This window comes from Lethenteron reissneri, chromosome 24, assembly GCF_015708825.2.
Source record: "Lethenteron reissneri isolate LAM-NWPU_2019-01 chromosome 24, ASM1570882v1, whole genome shotgun sequence".
NCBI lineage: Eukaryota > Metazoa > Chordata > Hyperoartia > Petromyzontiformes > Petromyzontidae > Lethenteron > Lethenteron reissneri.
The window spans coordinates 5373818-5387856 of NC_083802.1; the positions used below are offsets into that span (position 1 = coordinate 5373818).

The window sequence follows — 14039 nt, forward strand, 5'->3', positions numbered from 1 at the left end:
TCTCGTTAACAATCTTCACAATTGGCTTCATAATCGCCAACTGCATTACCTATTTTCCGCCCCACTGACAGATTGCAGTAAAATGTTGCCCAATGTTTTGATGGCATCATCCTCATCAAGTCCTCCGCGGCTGCACCACTACATTTGGCCGATGACGCGTGCGCTGCGATTTGCACGGGTGACAATCAAGACACGGAGATGCCACCGCAACGACCAACATAATCACGCACAATTTAAAGTGAAATTTACAGGAACGCTGATTGCGTTCCTGCGAGGTGCGACGACGAATATGGAAACGACGTCAACCCAAGGCGATTTCCAGGGCAAGGTGGAGGCGACGGATACGAGTACATCAGAGGCGTAGCTAGGGGGGGGGGGGTGCAGGGGGGTACACGTGTCCCCGGGCGCCAAGGTAAAGGGGCGCCAAAATGAGGCTTACAACGTGACATTAAAACTTATTGCGGCGGGCGCGACAGCCTGAAACTACTGCACAAATCTACACCTCAACCTAAAAGTTTATATATCCCGCCACACACAGCCTACATGTCATGTAATTACATTTTGCTATGTGATTAAACGGGGGGGGGGGCACCAATTTTATAGTTCGTCCCCAGGCGCAAATTATCCTAGCTACGCCACTGCGAGAAAGGACGTACGATGCTGCTGTCAGCGACGTGAGTGTGTGTGGGGGGGGGGGGGGTTGAGGTGACACACATCAGGTCACGGTGTTAATCACGTGACGACGTATATGTAAGAAAAGACGTAAAAGGGGGACACGTAAATCAGGGCATTGCCGTTACCTCCTGCTGCGGAAGCTGCCATGGATGTACATAACTCCAGCATAGGTTGTCGCGAGTGTGGCCGTGTCGTTCCTTTTTTTTGTCATGATCCCCTTTTTTGTGTGCTAGATCGCGTAAATAGAAATGTTTTGTTACACCTGACACCACCAGCTGACACAGCCAATTAGTAGGGTTTGTCACGTAAATAAAACATGCCAGTTAGTTACTAGCGCAGCACACCGCTGTGTTGGAGAGTAAAACCCAGAGCAATTACAGTCCGAGTACGACGTTTTCGCCGGTAATTACAACCAGCCTCATCAGGCGACAGCCAGAGTTGTGGAGAAATCCTCCTCCTGTTTCGGTCTTAAATAGAGAGGGGTGACTGTGATGTCGTCATTTGTGAGCCAATCACGTGGGAAGACCAGACGGGGGGGGGGGGGGGGGGGTTGGAGGGTGGTTAATCTCTATATATATAAAAAGGGAAATTTGTGATTATGCGTGTCTGTTCAAAATGTTTAGCGTACTTCCCGACATGCAAGAAACTTGAAATTTGCCATGTGGGTACTTTCCAGACTGGACACCATGCAATAACTATAAAAGTACACTTTTTTTGGAGGGGGCGCTATATTGCACAGCAAGTGAGCTGTGACGTCATATCTGTCATGTGACCCGTGTGCGGAAGCGTCACGCAGTGTGCCTGCTCATGTCACGCATCCCCCCCAACTCTCCGCGAGTAAAGTGCCATACAAACGTGTTGCAGGTCTAAGGCGTTCTTCGCGCAGCATTGCTGCTTTATTCTTTCAGTCGTTTACTGCCGTACGCACCCTGAAAGTTGCGTGTGTCTGCAGCAAGCGCGTGTATGTGTACCTATGGACGCGCGCGTGTGCGTGCGTGTGTAGTGTAGTGGTTAGCGCGCTGCGCTACGAACCTGGCGACCCGAGTTCGATTCACGGCCACCACCGGTGACGATTATTTTAACCGGTCCTGGGCCTCCCCTAGGTCGACTCAGCCTCAAACGAGTCACTGGTGTGGTGTGTAAACATCGCCACTGGGGAGACAAAGGCGGCCGGGCGTGGTGAATCCAAGTCCCGGACAAAGCTGGGTAGTAAAGCTAGTCTATATATATAAAAGGGAAATGTGTGAATATGTGTCTGTTCGAAATGTTTAGCATGCTTCCCGACATGCAACAAACTTCAAATTTGCCATGTGGGTACTTTCCAGACTGTACAAAAAGTATAAAAATAGACTTTTGTATTTGGGGGGGGGGGGGGCACAATAATGGATATATTTTGCACGGCAAGTGAGCAGTGACGTCACATCTGTGAAGTCACCCGCATGCGGCAGCGTCACGCAGTGTACCTGCTGACGTCACGCACCCCACCCCCCCACCCAAGTCTCGGGCGAAGCCGGGTAGTAAAGCTCGTGTATTCATACAAATTACAATGGATATCTCCTCTTGGTTGGCTTATTCACGTTATATGTATGTACATTCTGTCATTTGTGGGCCTCAAAAATCGCAACACCCATTATTGGCTGCTCACAGTAAATCACCATCGACGTATGGTGGTGACCTGTAAAAGCACGAAATTAGACGGTGAATTACATTCTGCCCCCCAAAAAAATCGCAATACCTATTGCGATAATCACAATACCTATTGCGATTATTTGTTGTTTTCGGGTCGTGCAGCGTGTTGTTTGCCACGATGTTACTGTAGAAGCTCTCCTGGACGTGTGGCCAAACATCAAACATCATGCTGAGCAACACACAGCACGACCACAACGCAGATCTGTGGGAGTCCTTGACTAGCAATGTGTTTAGTCTATTTAACATTTGTTACCAGGTTAAGGCCCAATGAGCTATACGCTGTAGCTGTTTTTCAGAAGTGGCCTGGTTATAAATAATAGCTCAACGAAGTGGCTTATCATGTGGAAATGTATATACAGTCAAATACTCTAAACGCGTGTTTCTAAACGTGGGGGGGGGGGGGGGGTAAAAACTGGAAGGCCCAGGGGAAAAATCCACGTGACCAAAATGAGAACATGCAAACCGCATGGGTCAGTCTTCACCACTCCAAGGCAGTGTTCCATTCCATGAATTGTTATAACGTGATGTTGAATGTTATGCCTATTGTAGTGAACATTCAGTGAATAAACTGGTACCCCCCCCCCCACCGCCGCCCTCAAATGGATGTGGAAACAGGTGTTTGCATTTAGCAGTGAGAACAACAGTATGAGGGTGTGTGCGATTGTTGCAACTTCACTGCACTTCCTGTCACTCTGTAAAGTGCCAACTCCATCCCTAACATTCTTCCTGATTATCATTGCTCTTAATACATTGGGAAAGTGGAGCTGTGCTTATTTCCGCCGTGTGCTTGTATCAGAAGTTACCCATCACCTTCCTCCCACCAGCGTAATGTAGGATGTGTTTTTTAATGAGAAATATGATAATAGGGGTTTTCCCCTTTTTTTCTGGCAAACAAAACTGAAACCATTTTTATGAGGATTCATGTCTGCATTAACCACAATACCTGCAGTCAAATGCAAACAAAAGCACACGATGATAATATATGCATTGTCCTTGAAGCTGATTGGTCCACACCAAGGGACGGCTTTCTTGTGTTTTTTGTTTGCATTTGACTGCAGGCATTGTGGTTAATGCAGACATGAATCCTCATAAAAAGGTTTCAGTTTTGTTGCCAGAAAAAAGGGGGAAAACCCTATTATTATTATATTTTGGTACTGGCAAAGGAGGTCCAATGATGAGAAATATGCTTACACAGGGTGCGCTTAGATCCAGCATCTATTGTACATTTTCTTCATTAAAACAGTATATTAATCAGGTGATAAATCAAGATATCAGGATGAGTCTCATTTGCAAGCGTGGGCGACGATCGTTTGTCCCAATGAGTAATTTGTAGGGAATTTTCGAATCCGGAAAATTTGGAGCGTGACATCGGCACACAATGGCCGAGTCTTGTGAATGGCATCAGGGGGACTTTTACCTCCACTGTGAAGCAGATGGCTGCGCGTGTCGTCGCAGTTATTACAACCGCTGTTAAAACTAAACTATTTTTTTTATTTGACCAGGTAAGGCCCACTGAGCTATACAGATTCATTTTTAGAAGCCACCTGGCCAAAAATGATAGCTCAGGGAAGTGGCTTATTGCGTCGACAATTTATAGCAGTTTAATACTCGAAACGCATGTTTTCTAAATGTGGAGGGAAACCTAGAGGACTCGGATTAAAATCCACGCTACCACGGGGAGAGACACGCAAGCTCCAAATATACGGGCATCAGGGTTGGGATCAAACCCACGACCTCCTGTACACCAGTCGAGGTAGTTAACATCTCGGCCATCATGTGGCGCCCATTAATCAGGACGGCCGTTGGAATGCCACCGGGAAACCTCTGCAACAAGTGGCGAATGCGCCACCGTTTGGCCAGTGCGGAAAGCTGACAACAGGGGAAACCCTGCCAGGGAGCGCAAGGGGGCTCAGAGAAAGTCGTTGCGCCGTGTTCCTCCTCTTCCTCCTCCTCGCTTTAATCATCGGCTATGACTGGAAGAGCTCAAAGGTCCCGTCCCAATATTTCGTTATAAACAAATATCAGATATATACCAGAACTAAGGTGGCTGTTTTACATTTAAACGTGGTTTTACCAGAAAAGTTCCACTAAAGTTCACATTACTTGGGTGGCTCTTGGCATTTAGCACCATGTAGGTATTTGGGTGCCATGGTGTGGATATTTTAACTACCTCGACTGGTACACAGGGGGTCGTGGGTTCAATCTGGACCCTGACACCTGCTGTATATTGGGAATTTGCATTTTCTCCCAGTGGTCGTGTAGATTTGTCTCTGGGTCCTCCAGTTTTTCCCTCCACATTTAGAAACGTGCGTTGATAGTATTTGACTGCTGTACATTTCCACGTGATAAACCACTTCGTTGAGCTACCATTTGTGGCCAGGTCGCTTCTGAAAAATATCTATATAGCTAAGTGGGCCGAACCTGGTATAATAAAAAAAATTGTTGAATAGTTTTAAGAGCATTTTTATCAAGACTCGTGGTTTTGTTAAGCTTAACCTTCTATAGACGATAAAGCCAGCAGTCATTATCGCTCAATGAAGCAGAGGCATTGGTGCTCATTCCCTGTATTCAGACCTGGAACACAGTGGTGAAATTTCTTCATTCTTATGGCAGGGGTGAGTCTATCCATAGGACAACCATTGTTGACTTTCCAAAAAAAGGTTAACTATTTTATCGACCCCAGAGAGGTGATGGGCTGAATCTACGCCCCCCCCCCCCACAACAAGGGTATGAACTCACAACCTTTCGATTTTTAAGTCGCTGGCCCTAGTGTTGAGGTCACTTGGCCAGACAAATGTACCGACTCAGAGTAATACCAACAGCGAATTGAAAAGAGTCACAGAGCAACAAGAAAAGTTGTTGATTTTAACAGTTTTTTTTTAATGAAGAAAAAAGTACAATGCTCATAAAGCATTTACAATATTAGCATGGGTAGCCAGACACAACCCAGAAATATTTTACAAAATGAAAAGCAAATACTTTATCCTTCCCCCCCCCCGCCCCCCAATTGTATGGAGCACAAATAACCGCATTTCTTAAAACACAATTTTCAAATAACATCTCCTGCAGCGATACAACTGTGTTACTCTTACCAATGGCACCAGACAGTATATTGTATACCTGTATGAACATATTGCATGAAAAAGTGTTCCATAGCAAAAACAAAACTAACAAAAAACCATTATTATTATTTTAGAATGTTACCAAAAGACATTGCACTTTTGAAATATTTTTTTTAAACATCCGAGTACAATTCCTCTTCTAATAAAATTGTTACAGCAATTATGTATCTATAATAATTCATACGGTATTAACTTTTTATTATTATTCATTATTATTTTTACAATAAAGAGCATGCAACAGAAACACACAAAATCCAAAACGTAATAACGGATTAGAAGCGTACATTTTTTTTTTTGGATATAAAAATATCATAGACAATTTGTTGCTTAGAATGACGATTTACTTTATACAATTGGAAAGATCATCTTTTTTTTCGTCGTTGTTCTTAAATAAATTGAATAAGGTATCAAAAGGCAAAACATGAGCGATGATTGCTACGTTTGTTGGATGTGTGATGCTGTTGGTAGCCCCCGGGGAACGATGCAGGGCATCAGATGTGAGGTCGCGTTTAGTCTGATAAACAGAAGGAAACAAACAATGCAGGACAGGTTGTTGTTGTTGTTGTTGACTCGATGCATGCTGTTCGGAGTATTTTTAGGAGACAATCTTAATTGTAAAGCTACAATGGCGCAGACAGCAACATCGACCAGATTGCACGATTAGATGTTTCGTGTGGTAATGGTTCGGGTATGAAACGGTAACCCTTCCTCTCAAAAGGTTAAAACAATCTTGAGAATAATCATCTTTTGAGACGGTTATTTCACGTAAGCATCATCATCAGTAAGCCATTTTCAATCCACTGCTGGATGAATATCCACGAGCCACCGCCAACTGTGAAGATCACGCGATCGAATTTTCTACCGATCACCTTCACTCAAAACTGATGTAAAAAAATAGCTCCGTCTCGTCAGCAGACGTCCTCTCGGACGCATTCTACTCCTTTGTCTGCCAAGCCATTGCGATTCAAAAGGCAGAAATTTACACGTTTATGTGAGAGGCTCATAAAAATACACTGACGTGCCTTCGCGTGTAAAGTTAACCATTATATGGGCTTCCAAAAAGATGTGTTTCTATAAAAATATGATGCAGTACGCAAACCCGAACAGTCTTACACCGAACAAAATAGGAGCATGTTGATTTGTTACTGTGGTTGATTATCAACGGCAGGTAAAGATTTAATAAAGAATAACTTGGCCCTTTAAGGACAAATAGAGGGCACTGCGTGCCCTGGGGATGAGTATGGGAAGGAACCATTGTGGCCAAGGGGTTCCCGACAGTTAGGGCCGCGTCATTCCCCTCAGCATCTCACAACGGCACAAGCGCAAAACCCGAGCCCACAGCGGCGAGTCAACGGCCGTCTTAACCACAACGTCGCATCCTCCGTCATTATCATCGTGATACGCGCATCGCTCCGGCGATTAATTCTTTGCAGTTATAAACGCGCGGCGAAAATGCAATCGGTAACAATTAGCGCGGAACGTGGAAGTTCGTTTCAGAGTGCGCGCATGCGTGATCCAGAGCTCAGTGCACACATATTATAAGGGTGATGAAAGTGATAACCAAAGTTTTGGTGGCACAGCGCACACAAAGGTGAAGATGAAACTGGCGTTTTACCAACATTTGTGCTTCGCTGAAGAATACCCTGCGTTATCGGACACGTCGGCTACGATAACCCCACTGTTGACTCCCGAGAAAACCCGACCAGAGGCAAGCACACGACCATTCCCACACTCGAAAGAACCGCCCGCCCCCCCCGCCCCCTAATATTAAACGGCGCTGGTGAACACTCGGTAACCAGGTCTCGGTAAAAAGCCCTGACAGATTCTATTACTCACGTATTGGGAGCCTTTCCCTTCCATGGCCATGCGGCTCCTGACTGCCCCATCACAACGCGTCGCCCACAATTCATCTTGCCCGGGAGCCGCCCAAGCAGGGTCACACGCCACATCGCACATCCAACAAACTGCACAGGGACAGCAGCGAGGCACACGTCAGTTGTCAGGAACAAGGGCGTGCAAAACCAGGCAAAAGCTGGGTACGAGTGGTCGACAAAGCTACTGCATCGCATAACAGTTGCGATTGACTACGTTGTCGTAATAATTACAGCCTACCCACCGGCACCCACCGCATTTTTAAACTATTTACTTTTTTAGCAGGTAAGGTCCACTGAGCTATATAGCTATTTTTTCAGAAGTGACCTGGCCACAAATAATATCTCAACAGAGTGGCTTATCACGTGGAAATTTACAGCAGCCAAATACTCTAGATGAGGACCCGGAGAAAAATCCACACGACCACGGAGAGAGAGAGACATCACAAACTCGAAATATACAGCGGCAGGCGTCAGGGTCGGGATTGAACCCACGACCTCCTGCACACCGGACGGGAAACGTAACATCTCGCCACTAATGTGCCTCTGAAGGCGATAAATCAGCAAAAGACAATGATTTGTCAAAGCTGCTGGGACAAGTGCTGCTAGCGAGCACCTGTAAGGGCCAGTTAAGTTACAAGAGGGTTGGGGGGGGGGGCAAGCATCACGCTTGATCACATTTTTCTCCCCACTGCAGATGTTTACACACTGCATGGGGTACTCGTTTAATGCTGAGTCGACCTTGGGGAAACCCGCCAGCAGATCAAATATTCGCCACCGATTTTGGCCGTGAGCGGGAATCGAACTTAAGATTTCCGAGTTCGTAGTGCGGTGCACGAACCGTTGTGCCACCGCTCCCCCGCAAAAAACAAAGCCACACACACACACAGGGGCATACAAAGCCACACACACACACACAGGTGATGAACAAAAGACATTACTGCCCCCACGATAAGCAGCTGCACGCATGCAAGAATATGTTAAGAGGTTCTAAATATAAAAGTGACGGGAGAAAAATCACACCAAGTCTACTTTTGTCATTCGGCAGAGTGGGGTACAGTGGAGTCAATCTGGGGCACTTCACGTATTCTGTGTTCACAGGCGTGGCGTTTTTTTTTAAATCCTTTATATTAAGTTCACTTGCTTGCTTGCTTGCGCGCTTACGACTGTGCAAATCTTTCGGTCGTTTTTTAACCCACTTCCCGTGATCCAATCGAGCTGACATTTTGTACACAGACTCGTTGTGCGTGATAATGTATTTTCGTGAAAAAAATTTTTCCTACATTTTACACTTTTTAGGAATTTTTTTTAAATATTTAATTACCAATTGCTTAATGGTGGCAGACAATAATCTGACCCATAGGTGGCAGCCATCTCAAGCCAGAGGACGAGAGGACTCTAGCCGCCACGCATATAAAGGATTTATAGTGAAAAACTTTGTTTTTACGGGTTAATTTTTTTTTCACCGTGTGAATGCCAAACAGTACCGGGCAGATCCTGCGCAGGCAGCATGAAGGACAAATGTGCTCACTGTAGGTCATGGCAGAGGACAATGGGGAGCTGCGCAGTTACAGCAGCGTCTAGCTTGCACTGTTGGCTGCTGGTGCAATAAAATGCACATTTGTTGAACATAGTTCAGCTGGATATTTTTTAAACAATAAAAAATTGCAACTTGGAGTGAAGGCAGGTTGTTGTTGTTTTTTTCTGTTCCCGGGTATTATTGCTGCTGAAAGCAGTGGCTGTTGGCACATTGGACTATGAACCCAGCAGCCTGAGTTTGATGCCCAGCCAGTTGCTATCTGAACCGGTTCCTGGGCACCCCTTGTATCAACCAGTATTGTCCAGAGTGTGGTGAAGTAATGTCACACAACCCCCCCCCCCCATAGGCCAAGCGGCGTGGGGGAGGCCTCTCCATCTAAAGACCTGTACATTATCAGCTCCTCGACAAGTGATGCACATCTGGTTTGATGCAGGTCGAACGTTGCGTGGATTTCCATTGGTGCCAATCGCAGCCCAAAAATTGGGAGAGAAAAAAAAACATTCACAGGTAACTATTTTCACAGAGGCGCTCTGACAATGAGCGAGATCGATTGCGTTTTTGCAAGCACCTCGGGTAAAGCAGTGCGAATATTGGCGTCATCGGAGCCAGCCGTTGAGTGAGTAAATTGCTTACACGTGGGCAATGGCAAAGCATGCCAAAACTTCACAGAATTAGCGAGAAAGTTTTGATTTCTTGCATGACATCATGCAATTTTCCAAATGGCTGGAGCTTTATTTAGATTGAAAAAGTTCAAAAGCTATGTAAACCGCCCCGACCACTCATCTAACAAAATTACCAAAATTGGTTAAGGGACGGGCCACAGTAGATCTTGTGGAAACAGTGAAAACGGTGACGAGACGTTGCGAGAGAGGAAGAGAAAGTGTCGGCAACGAACACATGACGGGATGTGAAAACTAAATAATCGTGATTATCTTAATATTTTATTATCATTAATAACTTCAGCCTCTTTGTAAAGTGACTGCCGCATTAAAGGTCTCTCCAGGCTGCGTTGGTCATCGGAGTCGATTGACCCATACTTCACCACGCTGGTCAGTGCCGGTTGGTGAAGGAGGCCCTCCCCCACCCCCGGAACCGGTTCAGATATATCGCTCATCGGCAACGCTGGCAGCGGCTGAGACAATTGGATCATAGTGCGGTGCACTAAACGCCGTGCCACCGCTCCACCCCAACAAGGGGATTACAAGTCGAGAAATGATGACAGCAACAAACTTGGATTCGCCACGGTGTTGGCAGAAGCGGCACAGCGGTAATCTTCTTCTACTGCATGGCGAGCATGTGTCAATTATACATCCAGGTTTAAGTTTGTGAGCCATGTGGCAGCTTCGTGAGTAGCGTGACCAATACTGTCCGATCTGCCAGAGAGTGGGCGTAAGAGTACAGTTGTTCGCTGTAAGGGCCATTGTTTGGTTAGGGTGACCACGGTCAACGCACTGTGGGCCATCTATAATTTCCCACTTGTGGAAGAGGTGCACACAGCGAGCGAGCATAACATGACGTCTCGATCCATTCCGTTATATTTTGCCCACTTGTGACATCTGCTTGCGGACAGCAAGAGTAGTGTAGTTTTCAAGGTCAAAGGATGAGGAGGAGAAAGCACAGAATGACATGGCAAGGAGGCACTCACCCTCATCCTAACAGAACTGCCTTCCCTTCCAGCCCTGTGGGGCCGTCTCTGCTGGGGGTGGCAACCAGCGAACCTGCAAATAAAATTTCAGAAATCCACCTCACCATCAGTCTTCTGGACAAACTTGCGGTGAACTGTTCCTGAAAGCTCTGCCCACTCACCCAGAACTGTTGCAGGCGAGGGCTGCTATTACAGTGTGCTAAATAAGCAAGCCGACCGCCACACACATCAGATGTTAAGTTCATTGGAATGGCATCATAGTAAAGAAAAAGTTCAATATCTCTACGGCTGAATCGTAATTTTAATTCCATAGTGCTACATCTGAGTTATACATCAGTCTCGTTTTTTTTCTCCCCCTTCAAGTCGTTTTAATGCAGTGCCAGTCTAAGCATTGAACGGCTGTTTAAAGGAAATGAAAGTCAACAATTATTAAGCGGGAACAGTTAAACATTCATGTGGTTAAAAATTAACAGATTTTTAATGTGTCCAGGAGGCCGAGTGGAGGCAAGGCATGATGAAACATGCACGAGCCTGCCAGGCTGGATCTCAACCATCATACACCCCCGTGGCTCTGCTAAGTGCTCAGCCCTGTGACTTGTAAGTGTCGCTTCGATTGCACGGCAACACAACGCGAGTGGCTCTCGTGTAAAAGAACGGCCTCATTAAAAATAGGGTTTTTTTTTACCTGTACTGACAAATAATTCACGTACGGCTGTGGATGATGTGCCATTGTATTTTTTTTTGGCTTGAATGTTTCTCTACAATACTCTGCACATTCATCAATGACACTGCCCTAGGAGAAAGAAGAAAAAAATGATGTCGTAGATGACCATTTCTGGACAATGGCGCTTCTTCACTGCAGAGCTGAAGAAGGGCCATTGACTGGAACGTCGCCTATGATATACGACTTCTTCTTCGAGCAGTGTTGTTATTGACCAATGCGTTGGTTGTTTGTGATTTGTTTTCGTGCACCACTCCCAATGCAGTATCACAAACACATTTGTCCACAATAAAGGCATAGACATGCATACACCATATGTGCATCGATCGCTTTTTACATCAGGTGAGACTGAATTGAGATACAATATTCCCTTCTCAAGGTGGGCCCTTCTAACTTTATTACAAAAGGAATCCATATTTTCAAAGTTTGGTTGTAATTTGGAATTTGAGATTTAGGCCATGGCACAGACACAAAAGGACACACGAATACTCGACGCACTGCATATATACTTCAACCTTCAGTTGATAGCGGTCCACACTAAGTGATCAATTTATATTCCTTAAGAACGAGATATTCACTGTATCCCTCCATATTAGTGGTGTCATAGGGGTGATTGTGCCAATGAATTATGTGGAGAGCATGGAATTGGAAGTGGGCAGTGACAATTAGTTTGTTGTTTGAATTGCATTTTGTGTTGAGTGTGTTGTCCTTCCCCCGCACGCACCTCCGATAAGTGTGGTTGGCTACGTACGGTGCGAAAGAAGTTCAACACACTGACATAGTTGCCTTTTAACTTTCCAGGAAAAAGACCCCACGATTCTGTGCCTGGCTTTACGATGATAAAATTACCTCACTCATTGGAATGATCCACCTCATTTTTGATTGCGTTGGGAAGAGGTGAAGGTGCATCCCTACAATGCCTTGGAGATTTAGAGGGTGTTTTGGCCTACTCTTCCATGCTCACCAAACACCTCGGTAGATGTGGTGAACGGCAATACTTTGCCCCACCGCACACAACCTGCCCATCGGCATGTGATTTACCCGTTTATACCGATGGGTGAATAGAGGCGGGAGGATTTTAACAAACCTACCGATTCTGGACATCCAACCGGTGACCTACCGATGCAAGTCCAGAGTGTTGACACCAATAGGCAGCATGCCCAGTGGTTGGGCTGAGTCTTAATGTTGGCATAAAAAATTATATGAACAATTGTCGTTGTGAAGATGCACAGAGCCTCCACCGAGTGGCCATGTGGTGAGATGGTGGGCGAATGAGTGTGCCACATTGCATTGGACTTTGTCATAGAGCCCGACAGCCGACTTGTCAAGGCACAAAAAGGATTACCTCTACAGGGTTTAATAGGTAATTGCATCAGAAAATAAACCGACGATATGTGTGGTTAATCTACCAATGCTGTTGCCAATAATAACTCAAGCTCAGGTGTCATGAATAGACTTTAACCTAATTAGTGACCAGACTATAAATTAAAGTTTGTTGTAGACTGGAATAACATCACCATTTACTTAGTTAAGAAGAAGCAAACGATACCTCTTAAAATTAGCTGACAAATGTATTTGTTTTAGATCTAGAAGAAAATTACGTAAGCTTTTTCACCAGCCTGAAAAACTAATTTATGTAACGATACAAGATACCATTTTGCATTTGACTACCTATGTACCGATAGTAGATGGCCCTCCAGTATTGAGATATCTGTGTGTGCAACGATAGCAGATGGCCCTCTAGTATTGAGATACCTGTGTGTGTACCGATAGCAGATGGCCCTCTAGGATTGAGATACCCGTGTGTGTACCGATAGCAGATGGCCCTCTAGGATTGAGATATCTGTGTGTGTACCGATAGCAGATGGCCCTCTAGTATTGAGATATCTGTGTGTGTACCGATAGCAGATGGCCCTCTAGTATTGAGATACCTGTGTGTGTAGCGATAGCAGATGGCCCTCTAGTATTGAGATATCTGTGTGTGTACCGATAGCAGATGGCCCTCTAGTATTGATATACCTGTGTGTGTACCGATAGCAGATGGCCCTCTAGGATTGAGATATCCGTGTGTGTACCGATAGCAGATGGCCCTCTAGGATTGAGATATCTGTGTGTGTACCGATAGCAGATGGCCCTCTAGTATTGAGATATCTGTGTGTGTACCGATAGCAGATGGCCCTCTAGTATTGATATACCCGTGTGTGTACCGATAGCAGATGGCCCTCTAGGATTGAGATACCTGTGTATGTAGCGATAGCAGATGGCCCTCTCGGATTGATATACCTGTGTATGTAGCGATAGCAGATGGCCCTCTAGGATTGAGATACCTGTGTGTGTAGCGATAGCAGATGGCCCTCTCGGATTGATATACCTGTGTGTGCAGCGTTGTGGCCGCGGTGGCGGCGGCCGGCGTGTAGGCGAAGGCGTGGTGGGGCAGGCCCGGGGCGAACTCTGCCGCGTACAGGGGGTAAGGCATCCACGCTTCCGGCCCCGCGGGTATGAGAGCCGCCCCAGACATGTCATCTGCAATGTGGTCCATGAAGATTAGATGCCCATTGTGGATGACTGGAAATTAACAATAAAGTGACGTAAAATCAAAATCCACAACGCTGAACATTAGCACACTCGACTAAGATACAGCATACAGGATATTCTGTGTTGAATAAAGACGATCACCGCATCGCACGCTTTCAGATGCACTTCTGCGGCCGTCTGGAATGCTCTTCCTTCTGATATTAGGAAGCCACTGGAGCTATGCACTTTAAAATAATTTAGA

At 45.7% G+C, this 14039-nt stretch overlaps 1 protein-coding gene and 1 long non-coding RNA gene across 5 annotated transcripts in view; one reads left to right on the plus strand and one right to left on the minus strand.

Moving 5' to 3' along the window:
* Positions 1 to 5226: 5226 nt before the first annotated feature.
* Positions 5227 to 14039, minus strand: part of LOC133346452 (RNA-binding protein, mRNA-processing factor 2a-like) — an 80659-nt gene continuing 71846 nt past the window's right edge. For 2 of the 4 annotated variants that reach the window (XR_009755561.1, XR_009755563.1), the window contains 4 exons: positions 13635 to 13828; positions 10543 to 10615; positions 7323 to 7450; positions 5227 to 6000 (listed from right to left, as the gene is read on the minus strand). Coding sequence is in view for 1 of the 4 variants with exons in the window: in XM_061558025.1 (XP_061414009.1) it covers positions 10550 to 10615; positions 13635 to 13828 (260 nt within the window). In the remaining 3 variants the exon portion in view is untranslated. The remainder of the gene's footprint in view (positions 6001 to 7322; positions 7451 to 10542; positions 10616 to 13634; positions 13829 to 14039) is intronic. The other 2 variants (XR_009755562.1, XM_061558025.1) reach the window with 2 other exon arrangements.
* LOC133346453 (uncharacterized) overlaps positions 11043 to 14039 on the plus strand; it is a 58558-nt gene continuing 55561 nt past the window's right edge. The window contains exon 1 of the long non-coding RNA XR_009755564.1: positions 11043 to 11139. This is a non-coding gene — a long non-coding RNA (uncharacterized LOC133346453). The remainder of the gene's footprint in view (positions 11140 to 14039) is intronic.